Below are 19,322 nucleotides of genomic sequence, written 5' to 3'. Positions count from 1 at the left end.
GCTCAGTCAGAACCACACTCCAAGCTTTCCCTGCCTCTGACCCCCTCTCAAGATCAGTCCTGGGGGTTCTTTTTCGAGGTCTCGCCAACCTCCCGTCCCTCAAGAGCCACCTCTAGCGCAGACTCCCCCCGCTAGCACACGTGACCGCATAGGGTGGTGCCGCGGCAGCCATGCTCCGCCCTGAGTTCTCCGCTTCCGCCGGGCCTCACAGCCCCGCCCCCATGCCGCAGAAATCCAATCCTCGCGCACGCTTCTTGGCCCCGCCCCAGCGCCTCCTTAGCGTGCGCCCCTCCCTCCGCCCGCCGGCCCGCCCTTCAGTCAGGCAGGCAGGCAGGCAATCGGTCCGAGTTGCTGTGTGCTCCACAGCTTTCCTGAGCGGCGCCGTCCTTGCTTCTTCCCGGTCAACGGCGGCGGCTGCACCAGCGGCGGCGCGGTCCCTCCGGGAGGCGCGGCGTGGGCCGAGCGACGGCCGCGGAGCGTCAAGCCCAGCGCGGCGGAGGCGGCGGCGGCGGCCCGGCAGCCAACATGGCGGCGGCGGCGGCAGCGGGCGCGGGCCCAGAGATGGTCCGCGGGCAGGTGTTCGACGTGGGGCCGCGCTACACTAACCTCTCGTACATTGGCGAAGGCGCCTACGGCATGGTGTGGTGAGTGTCCACGTCCACCCGCAGGCCTGGCCGCGCTCGCCCACCCCAGCTCTCGGGGCCGCAGCGGACGCAGCCGCGGCCTCGTCCGCGACTGGGCCTCCCGCGCCACCGCGGTCCGCGCGTTGTGTCTTCGGGAGGTGCCCTGGGGCTGGTCGAGGTTTGGGTGGTGGTCACGGCACTTCGCGGGCCGGCCTTCGCTCGCTGCGGAGAGGGGCGGGGGGCCAGGACCGCGGGTTCTCTGGACCAAGGCGCAGCCTGGATTTTAGAGCCGAGACCCTCAGGAAGGGAACAGAAGAAACCTATCCCTACCACCCGCTCCCAATTTGCCAGCTTGGTGGTCTTCATCATGACATCCGGTTGTAAAGCGGTGAATTCCTCTTGATGCTTGTCAGTAGTGCGGGGACCTCGTTGGGTGAAAGCGGTCGCCTCGGCTTGTGTGCAGAACACCGAAATTATCATGTTTCCCTCACCTCGCCTGTGTTTCTGCGGACGGCTTTCATTAAATATTTTCAGTGGTGCTAATGTTGCTTTCCTGCGCAGGCTTTCTAAAAAGCATCAGTGGCACCAACGTCAGTTGTGGAATATTTCAATCTTGAAGTTTTAAAATGTATTTTAATATCGTACTGTTGACGTTTCGGGAAGGATAAGTCAGCATTGCTGATTTTATTAAAGAGTTGTTTGGAGTTGGGCCTAATTTTGCTCTTTTTTTTTTCTTCTTAATCCCGAATGAGCTCTCTTAGCAGTGTAAATGCATCCAGACGTTATAGCACAATTACTGTGGACTTTTACTGTTAATGTGTTAATGGCCGATATATAAGTAGCCTTAATGGAGTTCTTGCAGAGTCACATGCCAGCTCCCTCATCTTAATTCAGATCCTTTAGAAAGGTGGAATGAGGGTGACGGCACTGTTTTTATTAGAACCGACTCCCTATAGTGTTTTATGCTGATAAAGACGTGTGGAAGTGTAGATTCCCTTACACCTAGATCTTGTGACTGTACCTTTTGTGTTGAATGAAGAAAGCAAACTAACATTTATTGAACACTTCGTGGCAGATATTGTGCAAGGTATGTTATCGCATTTTATTTGAACAGCCACCTTGAAGGAAGGAAAGATGATGAGGAAAGTATTCCTAAGGTCATAAAACTAAAGAGTCAGACATGAAAGTGTGGACTGAGATCCTATTTCAAATGCTGCAGTTCATTACACCCTGCTGTCTTTAGTTTTACTAATAATTTTATAATTTTAGTATATTTTACTGTTATAAGCAAATCTATTTCAGAAATGTATTCAAATTCAAATCTGAATGATCATAATTTTAGAAACGTCATAGAGGATATATTTTACCAGCTATGTTAGCTATACTAGTTAAAGTTCTTATTTGAAAACAAAGACTTTAAAAAAATGTTTGTTGATTTTAGAATTAGAGGGGAAGGGAGAGAGAGAGACAGGAACATCGATCTGCTCCTGTATGTTTCCTGACTACGATTGAACCAGCAACATCTGCGCTTTGGGACAATGCGCTAACCAACTGAGCTATCAGGCCAGGGCTAAAAAAATAAAAGACTTTAATTCAATATTGGGTGTTACTCTCTTAGGAGCAAAATACTTCACAGTATACAACTGTGGAAATTACCATGACCTCAGAGGTTTAGGAGCTAAAAGAGAAATTAAGTTAGGTCAGGCCTAAAAGAAATAAGGTACTAGAAAATAATGGAGAGAAAGTACTACCTGCAGCATGACTTCTGTCATACATCTGATTGCTGTGGCACCTGCTAGAAAGTATGCCAGTAAATCTCTCATTGTGAGAGTCTCAGAATTGCCCATCATGGCCTGACCAGACGGTGGCGCAGTGGATAGAGCGTTGGACTGGGATGTGGAAGACCAAGGTTCGAGGCCCTGAGGTCGCCAGCTAAAGCACGGGCTCATCTGGCTTGAGCAAAAAGCTCACCAGCTTGGACCCAAAGTTGCTGACTCAAGCAAGGGGTTACTTGGTTGGCTGAAGGCCCATGGTCAAGGCACATATGATAAAGCAATCAATGAACAACTAAGGTGTCACTACGAAAAACTTATGATTGATGCTTCTCATCTCTCTCCATTCCTGTCCGTCTGTCCCTATCTATCCCTCTCTCTGACTCTCTCTCTGTCCCTGTAAAAACAAACAAACAAAAAACAAAAAAAAGAATTGCCCATCATGTCCTTTGGCCCCCCCCCTTTTTAAATTAGCATCTATAATAGGGATGAAAATAATCTTTAGATTTACGACATTTTAATTGAAAGGATTTTTTCTTGTATCTGACAGGATTTTTATTAGTCTGAAAATGATTTAGATCTGGTAACTATCAGTGCTGTAGACTTACTTGATCTAAGTCTCAGGTGAAATGCCTAATCCTCTTACTGTAATTTTCCTTAAGTAAAATACAAATATAAATATAATTGGAATTAAAATCTTGGGTTCAGGTAGCTTTTTATCTTCAGGTTGACTATAGACCCTAATAAGACTTTAATCTAGTTGCACATTATTAGCATTTAATAAATGTTGATTAGCAATGCTGTGTTTACGGAGGGCTTCTTTTTACTATTATTTTTTTTTGACAGAGAGAGGGACAGACAGACAGGAAGGGAGAGAGATGACAAGCATCAATTCTTCCTTACCGCATCTTAGTTGGTCATTGATTGCTTTCTCATATGTGCCTTGTGGGGAGGGTGTCTACAGCTGAGCAAGTGACCCTTTGCTCAAGCCATCAACCTTGGGCTCAAGTCAGTGACCTTGGGCTTCAAGCCAGCAACCATGGGGTCACGTTTATGATCCCATGCTCAAGCCAGCGACCCCACACTCAAGCAGCTTGAGCCTACGACCTTGGGGTTTCAAACCTGGGTTCTTTGCTTTCCAGTTTGACTCTGTCCACTGCACCACCTCCTGGTAAGGCTATGGAGGGCTTCTTGATTGAAATATTAATACTAGAATAGTGATTTTTTTTTTTTTATCGCTTGATTTGAGTAAGAGAGAGAGACATAGATTTGTTCTTCCACTTTTTTATGCATTCATTGGTGGTTTCTTGTATGTGCTCTGCTCTGAATATACAATCTTGAAGTATCAGGGTGATGCCCTAACCAGCTAAACTGGGAGGCCAGGACTGAATAGTGATATTTTAAGGAACTTAGTGCTTCCAGAAGTTTTTAAGGATTCTCAAGCATTTTTTTTAAAATCAAGGTGGGGAGGGAGGGAAGAAGGAAGAAGGAAAGAAAGGAAGGAAGGAGAGAGATGAGAAACATCAATTTGTAGTTGCATCTCTTTAGTTGTTCATTGATTGCTTCTCATATGTGCCATGCTGTGGAGTGGGGGTGGGGGCTCTAGCCGAGCCAGTGACCCCTTGCTCAAGCTGATGACCTTGGGCTCAAGCCAGCAATCTTGGGCTTAAACCAGTGACTGCACACTCAGGATGGCACACCCATGCTCAAGCTGGTGACCTCGCAGTTTGAAACCAGGACATCAGCATCCCAGGCTGATCCTCTATCCACTGCGCTACCACTGGTCAGGCTCAATCAAGCATTTTAATTTCATTTCCTGAATCAGTTCATTAGAAATTTTTCCTTTTCTGTGTCGAGCTCTTTCCTAATCATAATGTGGAGGATATAAAGAGTGGAATTGCATTGGACCTTTAAGAGGGGTTGTAATTTTGACAGACAGGTAATAGGTACAAGTCCTGGACAAGTACGTAGGTGGCAAATTGTAGAGGACTTTAAAGGCAAAACTGATTTTGTGTATTTGTGCAATGGAGAAGCATCAGTGTTGTTTTGTTTTTTTTACAGAGGCAGAGATAGACAGGGACAGACAGACAGGAACAGAGAGAGGTGAGAAGCATCAATTATCAGTTTCTCGTTGCGCATTGCGACTTCTTAGTTGTTCATTGATTGCTTTCTCACATGTGCCTTGACCGCGGGCCTTCAGCAGACCGAGTAACCCCCTGCTGGAGCCAGCGACCTTGGGTCTAAGCTGGTGAGCTCTTTGCTCAAGCCAGATGAGCCCGCGCTCAAGCTGGCGACCTTGGGGTCTCGAACCTGGGTCCTTCCGCATCCCAGTCCGACGCTTTATCCACTGCGCCACCACCTGGTCAGGCAGCATCAGTGTCTTTTAAAGGAGGCAGTCACATGGTCAAATTTTAAAATTTTAGAGAAAGATAGAGCAACACTGGTGGAAATGATTAAAAAAAAAACTGAAGTGGGAGTCAATTAGGCTCTTATAAGTGTCTAGAAGAAAAGTAATGTAGTTGCAGTGGAAGGTAGCAGAACGTGAAAGACCTTATAAAGATAGGGCTCTTGCCAAGAGAGTGGTGGAAAGACTTAATCATGGCAAATATAGGAAGAAGCAAATGATGAGATTCCTAAAGGGTAAGAGGCTGAGAGAGGTGGAAAATTTTATTTGAGAGCAATTTCTGAGACAAGTTGGCTTAGTGATTTACTGGATATGGGCATAGTTCATTCTACTGCTTCTAGCTTGGGAGCCTGGTAGGCTGGTGATACCATTATCCAAGAAGGAATACCATAGGTAGAGCAGGTTTGTTAGTGAGAAATAACTCTGATTTGGGCTGAGTTTGTGGTGCCTGTTGGCCATTTAGGCTATATACAGAAAGCATCTTGAAGTTTATAAGAGGAAAGTAAAACCTGGAGATGAAAATTTGTGTAAGTTTTAGTCTTTGCATAGATGGGCACAGATTTCTAATTTGAGGTTATTGATTAGGTGAAATTGCAAGCAGATGTGGGATATGTTCATTTGTTTAGTAAACAATCCATAGCATTCAGTAGATTATTTATTTATTTATTTATTTATATTTATTCATTTTAGAGAGGAGAGAGAAAGGGAGAGAGAGAGGAGAGAGAAACAGAGAGAGAAGGTGGGGAGGAGCTGGAAGCATCAACTCCCATATGTGCCTTGACCAGGCAAGCCCAGGGTTTCAAACCGGCGACCTCAGCATTTCCAGGTCGACGCTTTATCCACTGCGCCACCACAGTTCAGGCAACATTCAGTAGATTTTTAAAGGGGTCCATTATCCTAGAAATGTTAAGAGCCATTGAGGTAGATTAGAAAGACTGAAGAGGAAACTCTGGCAAATAGATACTTCAAGAGGTAGGCAAAGGAAGAAGAACCTAAGGACTGATGAGATGTATAAGAGTCAGGAAAAAAAAGAAAGAAGGTTCGGAGAGGAGAAATTGAAGTTGTATGCTTGATCATCTAAGATAAATACTTACTTTGGATAAGTTAAATTTGGAACACTTTGAATATGACTGAGGTCATATGGTCAACTCTATAGATATATTACTTGAACCCTTGAGAGTAGATAAGATGAGGAAAAGTGTGAGAACTGAGCCAAAGGAAAGCCTGGCTTTTAGCTGTCAGTAGAGGGCAAGTTATAGAAGAGGACAGAGGAAATGTGGTCAGAGGGACCAGAGAACCCTGAGTGTACATTATCAAAGGAGCCGAGGGAAATAGTGGTCATTAAATATTGGTATTGAATTTTGATATAGAGCAACAAAGCTGCTTGAAGACAAAACTATTGGATTTGTTGACTTTCAGCTCTTCCCTCCCCCTAAAAAAAACAACCATGGTTCTAACCATCACAATCTTGATGGCACAGTATTCTGATACTAACGTTTTTTATGATTTTGACAAACTAGTAGAACTACCATTTAGTTGGCGCTTTCTATTGTTTTGGTTTTTTAACCATACATTAATTCTCATAAGCACATTGCAAAGGTGTTTACTTTGTAATTGAGGAAATGAGACACAGAGAGGTCAGTTAACTTGCCCAAGGACATACAGCTAGGAAGTGATAGAGTATCCCAGTCTTGCCTGGTTCTTTTTTTTTTTTTTTACAGAGACAGACTCAGAGAGAGGGATAGATAGGGACAGACAGACAGGAATGGAGAGAGATGGGAAGCATCAATCATCAGTTTTTCGTTGCGACATCTTAGTTGTTCATTGATTGCTTTCTCATATGTGCCTTGACCGTGGGCCTTCAGCAGACCGAGTAACCCCTTGCTCAAGCCAGCGACCTTGGGTCTAAACTGGTGAGCTTTGCTCAAACCAGATGAACCTGTGCTCAAGCTGGTGACTTCAGGGTCTCGATCCTGGGTCCTCCGCATCCCAGTCCGACGCTCTATCCACTGCGCCACCGCCTGGTCAGGCTGTCTGGTTCTTAAGTGACACTCAATCAGAGATTAGAGTTGAAAAAAATACATGCTTTCAATAATAGAAAATAGCTGTTATCTGCTTTTACTTATATCAATTTTTAGTCTTCTAAAAAACCTTTTATGTAAGATTATTATTCACTCAGAAAGCATTTATTGATCACCTTTTTATGTTTCACATGGGACCCTAGCCGGTTGGCTCAGTGGTAGAGCATCGGCCTGGCGTGCAGGAGTCCTGGGTTTGATTTCCGGCCAGGGCACACAGGAGAAGTGCCCATCTGCTTCTCCACCCCTCCCCCTCTCCCTCCTCTCTGTCTCTGTCTTCCCCTCCTGCAGCCAAGGCTCCATTGAAGCAAAGTTGGCCTGAGCGCTGAGGATGGCTCTGTGGCCTCTGCCTCAGGTGCAATGACTCTGGTTGTGACAGAGCAATGCCCCAGATGGGCAGAGCATCGCCCCCTGGTGGGCGTGCCGGGTGGATCCCGGTTGGGTACATGTGGGAGTCTGTCTGACTGCCTCCTCATTTCCAACTTCAGAAAAATACAATCCCCCCCCCAAAAAAACAACAAAAACTAGGAACAAATCCCTATGCACACTGCACATATCTTATTTTAAAGTAAAAAATCAAAACAGGAACAAGTACAATATTTAAAATAAAGAACAAGTAAATTTAAATCAACAAACTGACCAGTATTTAATTATTTATTTATTTATTTTATTCATTTTTAGAGAGGAGAAAGACAGAGAGGGAGAAGGGGGGAGGAGCTGGAAGCGTCAACTCCCATATGTGCCTTGACCAGGCAAGCCCAGGGTTTCGAACCAGCGACCTCAGCATTTCCAGGTCGATGCTTTATCCACTGCGCCACCACAGGTTAGGCAAACTGACCAGTATTTAAATGGGAACTATGGGCCTGCTTTTGGTTAATGAGATGGTCAATGTCCGGTTCCATATTTGTCACTGCTAGCCGTAACAAGTGATATGAGGTGTGCATCCCGCGTCACCGGAAGTAGTACTGTACGTGAGTGCCACCGCCGCCACATAGAGTACTCCAGGAGCATAGGATGCATCTGTTCCTCTCACTGACCACCAACCAAAGAGGTGCCCCTTCCGGAAGTGCGGCGGGGGCCGGATAAATGGCCTCAGGGGGCTGCATGTGGCGTAGTTTGGAGACCCCTGTTCTAGGTAAAGGAAAATGTACATGCAAAGGCATAGAAATTTGAAAACAGCGCATTGGGTCAGGAAAACCACAGATTCTTTGAGATGTCAGGAGTATAGGTTACCTTAGGGAGAAAGCTGGAGTTGAGACAGGTAGGATAGGCAGGGTCAAATCCTGAAGGACACTGTGTATTAAGGAGTTTGGACTTGATTTTATAAGTTAAAGTCATTAAAGGATGGCCCTCTTTCTCATCAAAAAAATTTTTTTTAATTCAGTGAGAGGAGGGGAGGCAGAGAGACAGACTCTGGCATTCACCGTGACTGGGATCCACCTGACAGACCCACTAAGGGGTGATGCTTTGGCCTTCTGAGGTGTTGCTCAGCTACTGAGCTCTTAGCACCATGGAACCACCCTCAGTTCCTGGGGCCAACTCACTCCAGTTGAGCCATGGCTGCAGGAGGACAAGAGAGAGAAGAGAGAGGAGGAGGGGTGGAGTAGCAGGTGGGTGTTTCTTCTCTGTGCCCTGACTGAGAATTGAACCCAGGACAACTACACACTGGGCCAACACTCTACCACTGAGCCAACCAGCCAGGGCCTTTCTCATCAAATTTTGTGAATTGTGTTTGCATTTGGCACTCTCTCTCTCTCTCTCTTTCTCTTTTTGTAGTTGATTTTAGTGAGAGGAAGGGAGAGAGCATGAGAGACAGGAACATCTGTTCCTGTATGTGCTCTGACCAGGGATCAAACTGGCAACCTCTGTGCTTTGGGACATGTTCCAACCAACCAAACCAGCTGCTTTTGTCTCTCTTATACTTCCATTGTGCTACTCTTTTCTTTCTGCTTATCTAGGGGTTCATAGTGGGTGTGTTTTTAACAGCTGCCAGGGGTTTGAAATGTATGTGGGCATGTAGACTTTTCTTTAGTTGTTAAGTTGGTTGAGGGTGTTATTGGCCTTGATGTGGATGTGGTGGAGGCAGACATATTAAACATGGAATGCATGGTCTAGTCCTTCCGCTAGAGAATTGTCCTGTCAAGATAGCAGTAGTACATTCCCCCAATCCACTTCCAAGAGAGACTGGGCTCTATTCAAGTCTTGCTTTCCTTCCTCGAAGGCTCATCTGCTCTATAAACTTGCCCTTATTACTCCCTACTGCTGTACCCCTTCCTTCCTTCCTTCCTTCCTTCCGTCCTTCCGTCCTTCCGTCCTGGAACTTGGCTAGGTATTTGCACCACCTGTTTGAAAGGCAGGACCAGCAGTAGTATGTATCATCTATAAAGCTGAAGACTTGGAAGCAGATCTGGATTCAGATTCTTAGTTTTGCTGGTTAACTGTTGATCTCGGTTAACTGTTAATTTAAATTTTTTTTAAGATGAGAGGAGGGGAGATAGTGGGTTAGACTCCCACATGCACCCCTCCCGGGATCTACTTGGCAACCCCATCTGAGACAATGCTTGAGTACTGAGCTATTTTTAGCACCTGAGGCTGATGTGCTTGGACCTACCAAGCTATCCTCAGTGCCCCTATCCTCAGTGCCTCTATCCTCAGTGCCTGTGGTCATGCTCAAACCAGTTAAGTCATTGGCTGTGGGAAGGAAGAGGGAGAGGAAGGGGTGGTGGAGGAGGAGGAGGAGGGAAGAGAAGCAAATAGTTTTTACCCTGTATGCCCTGACTGGGAATTGAATCCGGGATGTCCATACACTGAACCAACACTATCCACTGAGCAACTGGCCAGGGTCTAATTTTTAATAAAATAGTCTTTTGTACACTTTTTGGAGCTCAAAGGTGTGAGGAGACCAACTTATATGAGCAATAGAAATTCCAGTGTTTCTGAACAGAGTTTTGAGTGCAAATAAAACTCAGCACAAAATTAATTTTGATATTTATAACATCCCTAAATAAAATGTATTCCTCATTTACATTAATGTACTTACTAAGTTCAAAACAAAATAAAACACACACAAAAAAAACAGGTCCTGGCTGGGTTGCTCAGTGGATAGAGCGTTGTCCTGGCACACCAAGGTCACAGGTATGATCCCCAGTCAGGACACATACAAGAAGCAACCAGTGAGTGTACAACTAAATGGAACAACTAAGTGGAGCAAGGAGCTGACGCTTCTCTCTCTCCCTTCCCCTCCCTCCATTTTTCCTCTCTCCCTCCCCCTCTCTACCTCTTCCTTTCACCCCATCCCCCATTCTTCTCCCCCTCACCCTCCCTTCTCCCATCCCTCCCCCTCATTCCTTCCCTCTCCCTCCCTCCATTTCTTCCTCTCCCTCTCCCTCCCTTCCTTTCCCCCCTTTCTCTCATATCAAAAGAAAAATTTAAAAAACAAAACAAAGAACTGATTTGCCAAATAAACATCCAGAGCTACGCCATCCTATATCCAACCCACTTCACCTACCTAACCCTGAGGTGCTGTTTATCCCTTTTTGTTTGTTTTCTTAGTTACTTCTTGGGGCTCCTACACATTGGAAGCCAACAGGGTAGATGTTTTCCAAGGTCCCTCTCAGATTCTCAGTCTTAGGGAAGGCTCTGACTTCTAAACCCTTGGCCTAGGAAGTGGTGTGTAGGGGTAAGCTGTATGAAATATGCCATGACCAACTGACTAATCTTTGTTGCAAGCCTGCCTTGCTTTAGGTTCTGTGGTGTAAAATTTATTTTTTAGCAAGAGAGACAGAGAGAGGGACAGACAGGAAGGGAGAGAGATGAGAAATATCAATTCTTCATTGCAGCACCTTAGTTGATAATTGATTACTTTCTTATATGTGCCTTTACTGGAGGGCTACAGCAGAGCAAGTGACTTGGCTCAAGCCAACGACCTTGGGCTTCAAACCAGCGACCTTTGGGCTCAAGCTGGTGACCTTGGCGTTTTGAATCTGGGTCTTCCCGTCCCAGTCCAACGCTCTATTCACTGTGCCACTGCCTGGTTAGGCTGAATCTGATTCTTGCAGGGAGAGAATCTAATTCAGCTTGGGATAACGTTCACCTCTGTCCAGTCAGCAGAGGCCCAAGCTCGAGTCATTTGGTAAGGCTGGGTGGGCATTTCTAGGGTATGAGCAGTGGGTGGAAGTGGTCAGAAGATGTCTCCAGTGATTACTGGTTTGACAGCTTTAAGTTCTTGGTGCTGCCTTCCCTGCTCTTCTCCAGGCTGGAATCCTTCTGCACTGTTGGAGCCTGTAGGGAAAAGTAAAGTGATGAGAGGGGAGTAATTGAGTCAGTAGAAAGGCTTTGGGCTGCTTTTAGGGCTCTTTTGCCTTCCTGCCTCTGGCAGTAGGGGAGTGGCAGCTAAACTGGGTGGCATCTTTATATTTTATAAAATATATGACATACATGTGAGTTATGCAGCCTAATTAAACACCTAAGACCTCACCACCTACTGAGTGACTTCTTGACCAGATTGACTGAAGCCAGCATTCAGAAACCTGGCCACAGTCCTCATCCCAGAGTTTTATCTTCTTTCTGGGAGTCTGTATGAGCGTGGGCTTTTGAACTATGTATTATGTGATTTAAACCTTGTTTTCTTCACCTGTAGTAAGGGGATAGTGATACATACTTCAGTGTTGTGAGAATTAAGTGAGCTATGTAGGTGAAGTGCTGAGCACGCAATCTCTGTTAATGATCTAATTGTTGTTATTCCCTTGAAGTAAACAGGCTTGGCAAGACCCAAATTTTTTTCAGTTGTCAAAAAAATAAAATAAATGAACCCAGAGCTGCCATGCCAAAGGCACTGCCTTGCATGTTTTATGCCTCAAATCTTTGGAATGTTAAAGCAGGGTATAATAACGTTTGGACTGGTACTAAAGCAACCTTCTGCCCCAAAGAAAATGGTTTGCAAAGATAAGAAGAAAGCAGATATTATGACTGCTGGAGGACTGATGACTTCCAGACTGAAAATTAACATTGTTTAGAATTAGTATCACTGTGGATTGTTACCAGCACCAGTAGAAATGCTTTCCTTCTGCTGATGTAACTGTTCCCCTTCCCCTTCTTATAAATACTCATTGCCTTTGTCTCCTAATTGGAACACTATTTGGACTACTGCCTGCACCTGTGCCTCAGAATAGCTGTTCTTTTTTTTTTTTTTCCCCCCAAGTGAAAGGAGGGAAGATAGACTCCCGCATGTGCCCTGACTGGGACCCATCCAGCAACCTCTGTTGGGGTTCAGTGCTCTGCCCATCTGGGGCCATGCTCATAACTGAGCTATTTTTAGCACCTGAGGTGAAGGTTGCACAGATCCATTCTCAGCACCCGTTGTTGTCAATCAAGCCATGGATGAGGGAGGGGAAGAGTGGTAGAAAGAGAGAGAAAGGGAAAAAGAAAGAGAGAGGGAGAGAAGGGGGAGGAGTGGAGAAGCAGATGATTGCAATGGCCCCAGGTGGGCAAAACATTGCCCCATAGAGGTCTTGCTGGTTGGATCCTGGTTGGGGCACATACAAGAGTCTGTTTCTCTGCCTCCCCACTTCTCACTTAAGAAAAAAAATTAAATAAATAAAATTAATTAAAAATAAATGTTCCTGCTATTTTTATTTTATTTTTTTTACAGAGACAGAGAGAGAGAGTCAGAGACAGGGACAGACAGACAGGAACGGAGAGATGAGAAGCATCGGTCATTAGTTTTTCCTTGCGCATTGCGACACCTTAGTTGTTCATTGATTGCTTTCTTATATGTGCCTTGACCGTGGGGCTACAGCAGACCGAGTAACCCCTTGCTCGAGCCAGCGACCTTGGGTCCAAGCTGGTGAGCTTTTTTTTTGCTCAAACCGGATGAGCCTGCACTCAAGCTGGCAACCTCGGGGTCTCGAACCTGGGTCCTCGGCATCCCAGTCTGAGGCTCTATCCACTGTGCCACTGCCTGGTCAGGCTGTTCCTGCTATTCTTAAGAGGCTAATTGTTCAGTGAGAAACTTATTTCTTCATTCATATAGTCAAATAATATAGGGATGTGAATGTGATGAGAAGGTGAAAACTTTGCAGACAGCACAGATATAGCCAGCCTCAAATGTACACTTACTAGTACTATAATATCTGGCTGATTACACAAATATTTCCCGAGCACCTACTATGTGAAATGTGTATTAGGTGGTAGGGATACAGCAGGAAACAAAGTCCTTTCAGGAAGTAGGGCTAATCCTTTGATTCACCTCTAGCTTACTTTCAAGCACATAACAGTTGTCCCAAAACTTTGTCCACAATTTTTAATATAAATTTTTTTTTTTTGTATTTTTCTGAAGCTGGAAACGGGGAGGCAGACAGACTCCTGCATGCGCCCGACCGGGATCCACCCGGCACGCCCACCAGGGGTCGGTGTTCTGCCCAACTGGGGCGTCTCTCTGTCTCGACCAGAGCCACTCTAGTGCCTGGGGCAGAGGCCAAGGAGCCATCCCCAGCGCCTGGGCTATCTTTTGCTCCAATGGAGCCTCGGCTGCGGGAGGGGAAGAGAGAGACAGGAAGGAGAGGGGGAGGGGTGGAGAAGCAGATGGGCGCCTCTCCTGTGTGCCCTGGCCGGGAATCGAACCCGGGACTTCCGCACGCCAGGCCGACGCTCTACCACTGAGCCAACCGGCCAGGGCCTATAAACTTTTTTTTTTTAGGTTTTTACTTATTTTAGAAGAGAGAGTGAGTGAGTGAGAAGTGGGGAGGAGCAAGAGCATAAATTCCCATATGTGCCTTGACCAGGCAAGCCTAGGGTTTTTGAATCAGTAACCTCAGTGTACCAGATTGACACTTTATCCATTAAAAAAATTTTTTTATTCATTGATTTTTTAGAGATAGAGGAAGGGAGTAAGAGAAAGAAAGAGAAAAAGAGAAACATTGATTTGTTCTACTTCATCCATGAATTTATTGATTGTCTCTTACATGTTTCCTGATGGGAGATCCATCCTGCAACCTTGGTGTATCAAGAGGACGCTAACCAACTGAGCTATCTAGCCAGGCATCTCCATACTTTTCTAGCCTCTTATCCTTCATGCAATGCACTCTTGACAGATGCCTGACTTTCGCTCCTATTGACTCAGAAGCAAAGGCCACCAGGCAAAAATAAAAAATCCCTTACATCCACTCAGTTTGGCATGGTTTCAACAGCAATGTCTGATCCTATAACACCCTTTCTTTTAACCCTTTGAGTAGTGAGTTTTTTTCATGCTCGCTGACCCCCAAGAGTAAGGTTTTTTTTCCTCCCAAAAATGAAATTAGTTCCAGTTACAGTTTTATTAACTTAAAATCATGTTTGATTGATAACCAATTTATGGAAACAAGAAGAACATAAATTTGCCTTTTTTAATGTTGCCTTACACATTTTTAAAATAAATCGATCATACTCTGGATGGTCAGGAGGCACAAGGACATACATGAACGTTTGTACTACTCAAAGGGTTAAGCTTGGGAGGAAGACAGACCTACTCTATCCTTTCCATCTTTAATCTTACCATACATACAATTGCTCTAGAGACAATGGATGTGCAATTATAAGCTCAAGTCCTCCTTCCTTTCCTGGGACTTCCTCCCATAAATATTCCCCTTTTTTTTTTCTTTTCATTTTTCTGAAGCTGGAAACAGGGAGAGACAGTCAGACAGACTCCCGCATGCGCCCGACCAGGATCCACCCAGCACGCCCACCATGGGGCGACGCTCTGCCCATCCTGGGCGTCGCCATGTTGTGACCAGAGCCACTCTAGCGCCTGAGGCAGAGAGCCATCCCCAGCCTGACCCAACCGGGATCCACCAGGCACGCCCACCAGGGGACAATGCTCTGCCCCTCCAGGGCGTCACTCTGCATGACCAGAGCCACTCTAGCGCCTGGGGCAGAGGCCAAGGAGACATCCCCAGCACCCGGGCCATCTTTGCTCCAATGGAGCCTTGGCTGTGGGAGGGGAAGAGAGAGACAGAGAGGAAGGAGGAGGGTGGGGGTGGAGAAGCAAATGGGCGCTTCTCCTATGTGCCCTGGCCGGGAATCAAACCCGGGTCCCCCGCACGCCAGGCCGACGCTCTACCGCTGAGCCAACTGGCCAGGGCCAATATTCCTTTTTCTAACACTGACAATCTTGTCAGCAGAACACAGATGATAAGGTGAAACTCACAAGCCTGACCATGGTGGTGCAGTGGATATTGCATCGAACTGGGACACTGAGGACCCAGGTTTGAAACCCTGAGGTCGCCGGCTTAAGCATAGAATCATTGACATGATCCCATGGTCACTGGCTTGAACCTAAAGGTCGCTGGCTTGAGCAAGGGGTCACTGGTTCAGCTGGAGCTCACCAGTCAAAGTACATATTAGAAGCAATCAAAGACCAACTAAAGTGCCAGAACTACAAGTTGAATCTTCTCATTTATCTTCCTTCCTTTCTCTCTCTCTCACACACACACCAAAAAAAAAAAAAAAAAAAAAAAAAGATGAAATTCACGAAATTATAAAATAGAATCAAGGAGCCCTGGCTGATGCTTGAGCCTGCCCAGGAGGTTGCACAGTGAGTAGAGCATCAGACTAGATGCAGAAGACCCAGGTTCGAAACTCTGAGGTCACTGGCTTAAGTGCAGGCTCACCAGCTTGAGCATGGGGTCACTGGTTTGAGCATGGGATCATAGGTGTAACCCCATGGTCGCTAGCTTGAGCCCAAAGGTAGCTGACTTGAAGCCTAATGTTGCTGGTTTTGAGTTCAGTGTCACTGGCTTGATGAAGGGGTTTCTTGCTCTGCTATAGCCCCCCAGTCAAGGCTCAGATGAGAAAGCAATCAATGAACAACTAAGGTGCTACAACAAGGAATTGATGCTTCTCATCTCTCTTCCTTGTCTGACTTTGTCTCTGTTAAAAAAAAAAAAAAAAGAAATAGCCCTGGCTGATGCTCAAATCAATTGAGCTATCCTCAGCACCTGAGGCCAACTCTTGGACCAGCCAAGCTATTCTCAGTACCCAGGGCTGACATTCAAACCAGTAGAAACACTGGCTGAGGGAGGAGGAGAGAGAGAGAAAGGGAGAGAAGCAGATGGTTGCTTCTCTTAGGTGTCCTGACCAGGGATTGAACCCAGGACATCCATATACCGTGTCGACATACCTACTGAGCCAACTGGCCAAGGCGTAAAAGATTTTTAAAATCAACAAAAGAATACTTTTGCTGTAAAACATTTGTTGAAAATAAGTTTTTGTTACCCTATCCAATACTCTTTCATTGTTTAGTCTTGAACTTTCTTATGCTCTGCTTTATAATCTGAAAGAGGAAAGAGAACCTTTTGCTTTTCTCTCTATAGTCAGGTTCTCTCAGGAATAGGTACTGCTCCCTTTGCTCCTGAGCTTGTCTTCTGTGTTCACTGCAGCCTGATTTCAGACCCAGCACTTCACTCAGAACTGATGCTCTGCACATTTTTTGTCTTTCTTAGTTTTGACCTTCTGGATTGGTAGCTTTTTCCTGGAGAGGAACTTCACAGCCCTCCTTCCCCCCCAAAAAAAAGATTTTGATATTTCTGGAAATTTGATGTTATAAATTTTCTTTTTTAAAAATTTCATCCATGCCTGACCAGGTGGTGGCACAGTGGATTGTGTCGGACTGGGATGCAGAGGACCCAGGTTCAAAATCCCGAGGTCTCCAGTTTGAGTGCTGGCTCATCCGGCTTGCGTGTGGGATCATAGACATGACCCCATGGTAGCGAGCTTGAGCAAGGGGTCACTTGCTCTGCTGTAGTCCCCCAACCCCCATCAAGGCACATATGAGAAAGCAACCAATGAACAATTAAGGTGCTGCAACGAAGAATTGATACTTCTCATCTCTCTCCCTTCCTATCTGTGTCCGTCCGTCCGTCCGTCCGTCTGTCGTCATTCCCCCCCCCCATCACACACACAAAAATATTTCATTCACTTTGCTGAAATACACCTGTTTTTTTGAGTCTTTGATCCTTTGTTCTTAGTTCTTGGTCTGTCTTATGTTCAGTGCAATTTCTCTGGGTAACCTCATCCAAATTCCTACCTCCTGATGACTTCTCTCCTTTAAAAAAAAAAAGCCATACCCTCCCAGGCCCGAACATAGTTTTTTTTTTTTTTTTAATTGATTTTAGATAGAAACAGACAAGGTGAGAGAGAAGGTGGAAAGAGTGAGAAACATCAATTCATAGTTGCTTCACTTGAGCTGTTCATTGATTGCTTCTCGTACATGCCTTGACAGAGTAGGGGTGGGAGTGCTCAAGCCAAGCCCATGACTGCTTCTCGTACATGCCTTGACAGAGTAGGGGTGGGAGTGCTCAAGCCAAGCCCATGACCCCTTGCTCAAGCCAGCGACCTTGGGATTTTGTCAATGATCCCTCTCTCAAACCAGCCAACTTGGGTTTTCAAACCTGGGCCCTCAGCATTCCAGGTCAACTCTGTCCACTGTGCCACTACTGGTCAGGTGGCACTGATGTAGTTCTGTCTTTTCCAGTTCTTGCCCACTGTTCTGCCCAACTTCATCTGCTCTACTGGACCAGTTCTCAGCAAGGCCTGGGTTTTTTTCCTTTTTCTCTTAAACCTACTAAATCCTTATACTATACTGTTGTATGCTGTTTTCCCCCCTTTCCATGTATCTGTGATTCCAACATGGAATGTCAACTTAACATTATATTTTATTAAAAACAGATAGTTTATATAGCTGTTCCTCATACATTGGGCATTTGAATTGCTTCAGGCATTCACTAAAGTGATGTTGCTATAAACATTTTTTTTAAATTTTTTATTTATTCATTTTAGAGAGGAGAGAGAGAGGGAGAGACAGAGAGAGGAGAGAGAGACAGGGGGGAGGAGCTAGAAACATCAACTCTCATATGTGCCTTGACCAAGCAAGCCCAGGGTTTCGAACCAGCGACCTCAGCATTTCCAGGTCGACACTTTATCCACTGCGCCACCACAGGTCAGGCGCTATAAACATTTTTAATACAAACAGGCTCCCCATCCCCTTTGAGTAATTTTCTTGGAAGCTATTTCTGAAAAATGAGATGACCAGGTCAAAGTATATTTGTAGTATGTGGCTAGCCAGATTGTTCTCCAGAAAGAGCATTTGAATTTCTGCTGCTACTGTTAATCTTAAAAGTCCCTCTTTGTTCTTTCTGTTCTCTCTTGCTGTGACAACATGGTATTATTCTTTTATTTATAATTGAATAGAAGTGAGACAGAACTTTGTAGGTAGGTACCTTGTTTTTGTTTTTTTTGTTTTTTTTTTACAGGGACAGAGAGAGAATCAGAGAGGGATAGATAGGGACAGAGAGAGATGAGAAGTATCAATCATTAGTTCTTTGTTGCAACACCTTAGCTGTTCATTGATTGCTTTCTCATATGTGCCTTGAGCGCGGGCCTTCAGCAGACGGAGTAACCCCTTGCTTGAGCCAGTGACTTTGGGTCCAAACTGGGGAGCTTTTTGCTCAAGCCAGATGAGCCTGCACTGAAGCTGGCGACCTCGGGGTCTTGAACCTGGGTCCTTTGCATCCCAGCCCGACGCTCTATCCACTGCGCCACCGCCTGGTTAGGCTATTTTTAAGGCTAAACTTTATTCTATGTTTTACTCACTTAACTGGTATCTGAATTGTATTTAAGTCATTGGACCATTTATGTACTAGAAGGTGGGTATTGTTTACTTTCTAAAAGCTTTAAAAATATATGATCAAATTTATCAACTAATGTTTTGCTTCAGAATTAGTGACATATACTAAGGCTTTTTAAAAATTCATTTTAGAGCCTGGTTGGTTGGCTCAGCGGTAGAGCGTTGGCCTGGCGTGCAGGGGACCCGGATTCGATTCCCGGCCAGGGCACATAGGAGAAGCGCCCATTTGCTTCTCCACCCCCCCTTCCTCTCTATCTCTCTCTTCCCCTACGCAGCCAAGGCTCCATTGGAGCAAAGATGGCCTGGGCGCTGGGGATGGCTCCTTGGCCTCTGCCCCAGGCGCTAGAGTGGTTCTGGTCTCGGCAGAGTGACGCCCGGAGGGGCAGAGCATCGCCCCCTGGTGGGCAGAGCTTCGCCCCTGGTGGGCGTGCCGGGTGGATCCCGGTCCGGCGCATGCGGGAGTCTGTCTGACTGTCTCTCCCCGTTTCCAGCTTCAGAAAAATACAAAAAAAAAAAAAAATTCATTTTAGAGAAGAGAGACAAACAGAGAAGGGTGAGAGGAGCAGGAAGCATCAACTCCCATATGTACCTCGACCAGGCAAACCCAGGGTTTCGAACCAGCCACCTCAGCTTCCCAGGTCGATACTTTATCCACTGTGCCACCACAGGTCAGGCTACTAAGGCTTTTAACCTTTAAATTTTGCTTTTTACCTATGTAGAATTATTGTGGAGAAGAGTGTTACATTTAGATGCTTTATTTATCTTGTTCCATATTAGTGGCATAGG

At 45.7% G+C, this 19,322-nt stretch overlaps 1 protein-coding gene across 1 annotated transcript in view; it reads left to right on the top strand.

The window, feature by feature from the left end:
- Nucleotides 1-303: 303 nt before the first annotated feature.
- The window catches only part of MAPK1 (mitogen-activated protein kinase 1), a 104,971-nt gene continuing 85,952 nt past the window's right edge, over nucleotides 304-19,322 (top strand). The window contains exon 1 of the mRNA XM_066259966.1: nucleotides 304-644. Within this exon, the coding sequence (XP_066116063.1) occupies nucleotides 526-644 (119 nt within the window). The 5' untranslated portion in view covers nucleotides 304-525. The remainder of the gene's footprint in view (nucleotides 645-19,322) is intronic.

The sequence above is a fragment of the Saccopteryx bilineata genome, chromosome 2, assembly GCF_036850765.1.
Source record: "Saccopteryx bilineata isolate mSacBil1 chromosome 2, mSacBil1_pri_phased_curated, whole genome shotgun sequence".
Lineage (NCBI taxonomy): Eukaryota > Metazoa > Chordata > Mammalia > Chiroptera > Emballonuridae > Saccopteryx > Saccopteryx bilineata.
The sequence above is the reverse complement of the archived record's forward strand: the minus strand, read 5'-3'. Positions and strand labels throughout refer to the sequence as shown.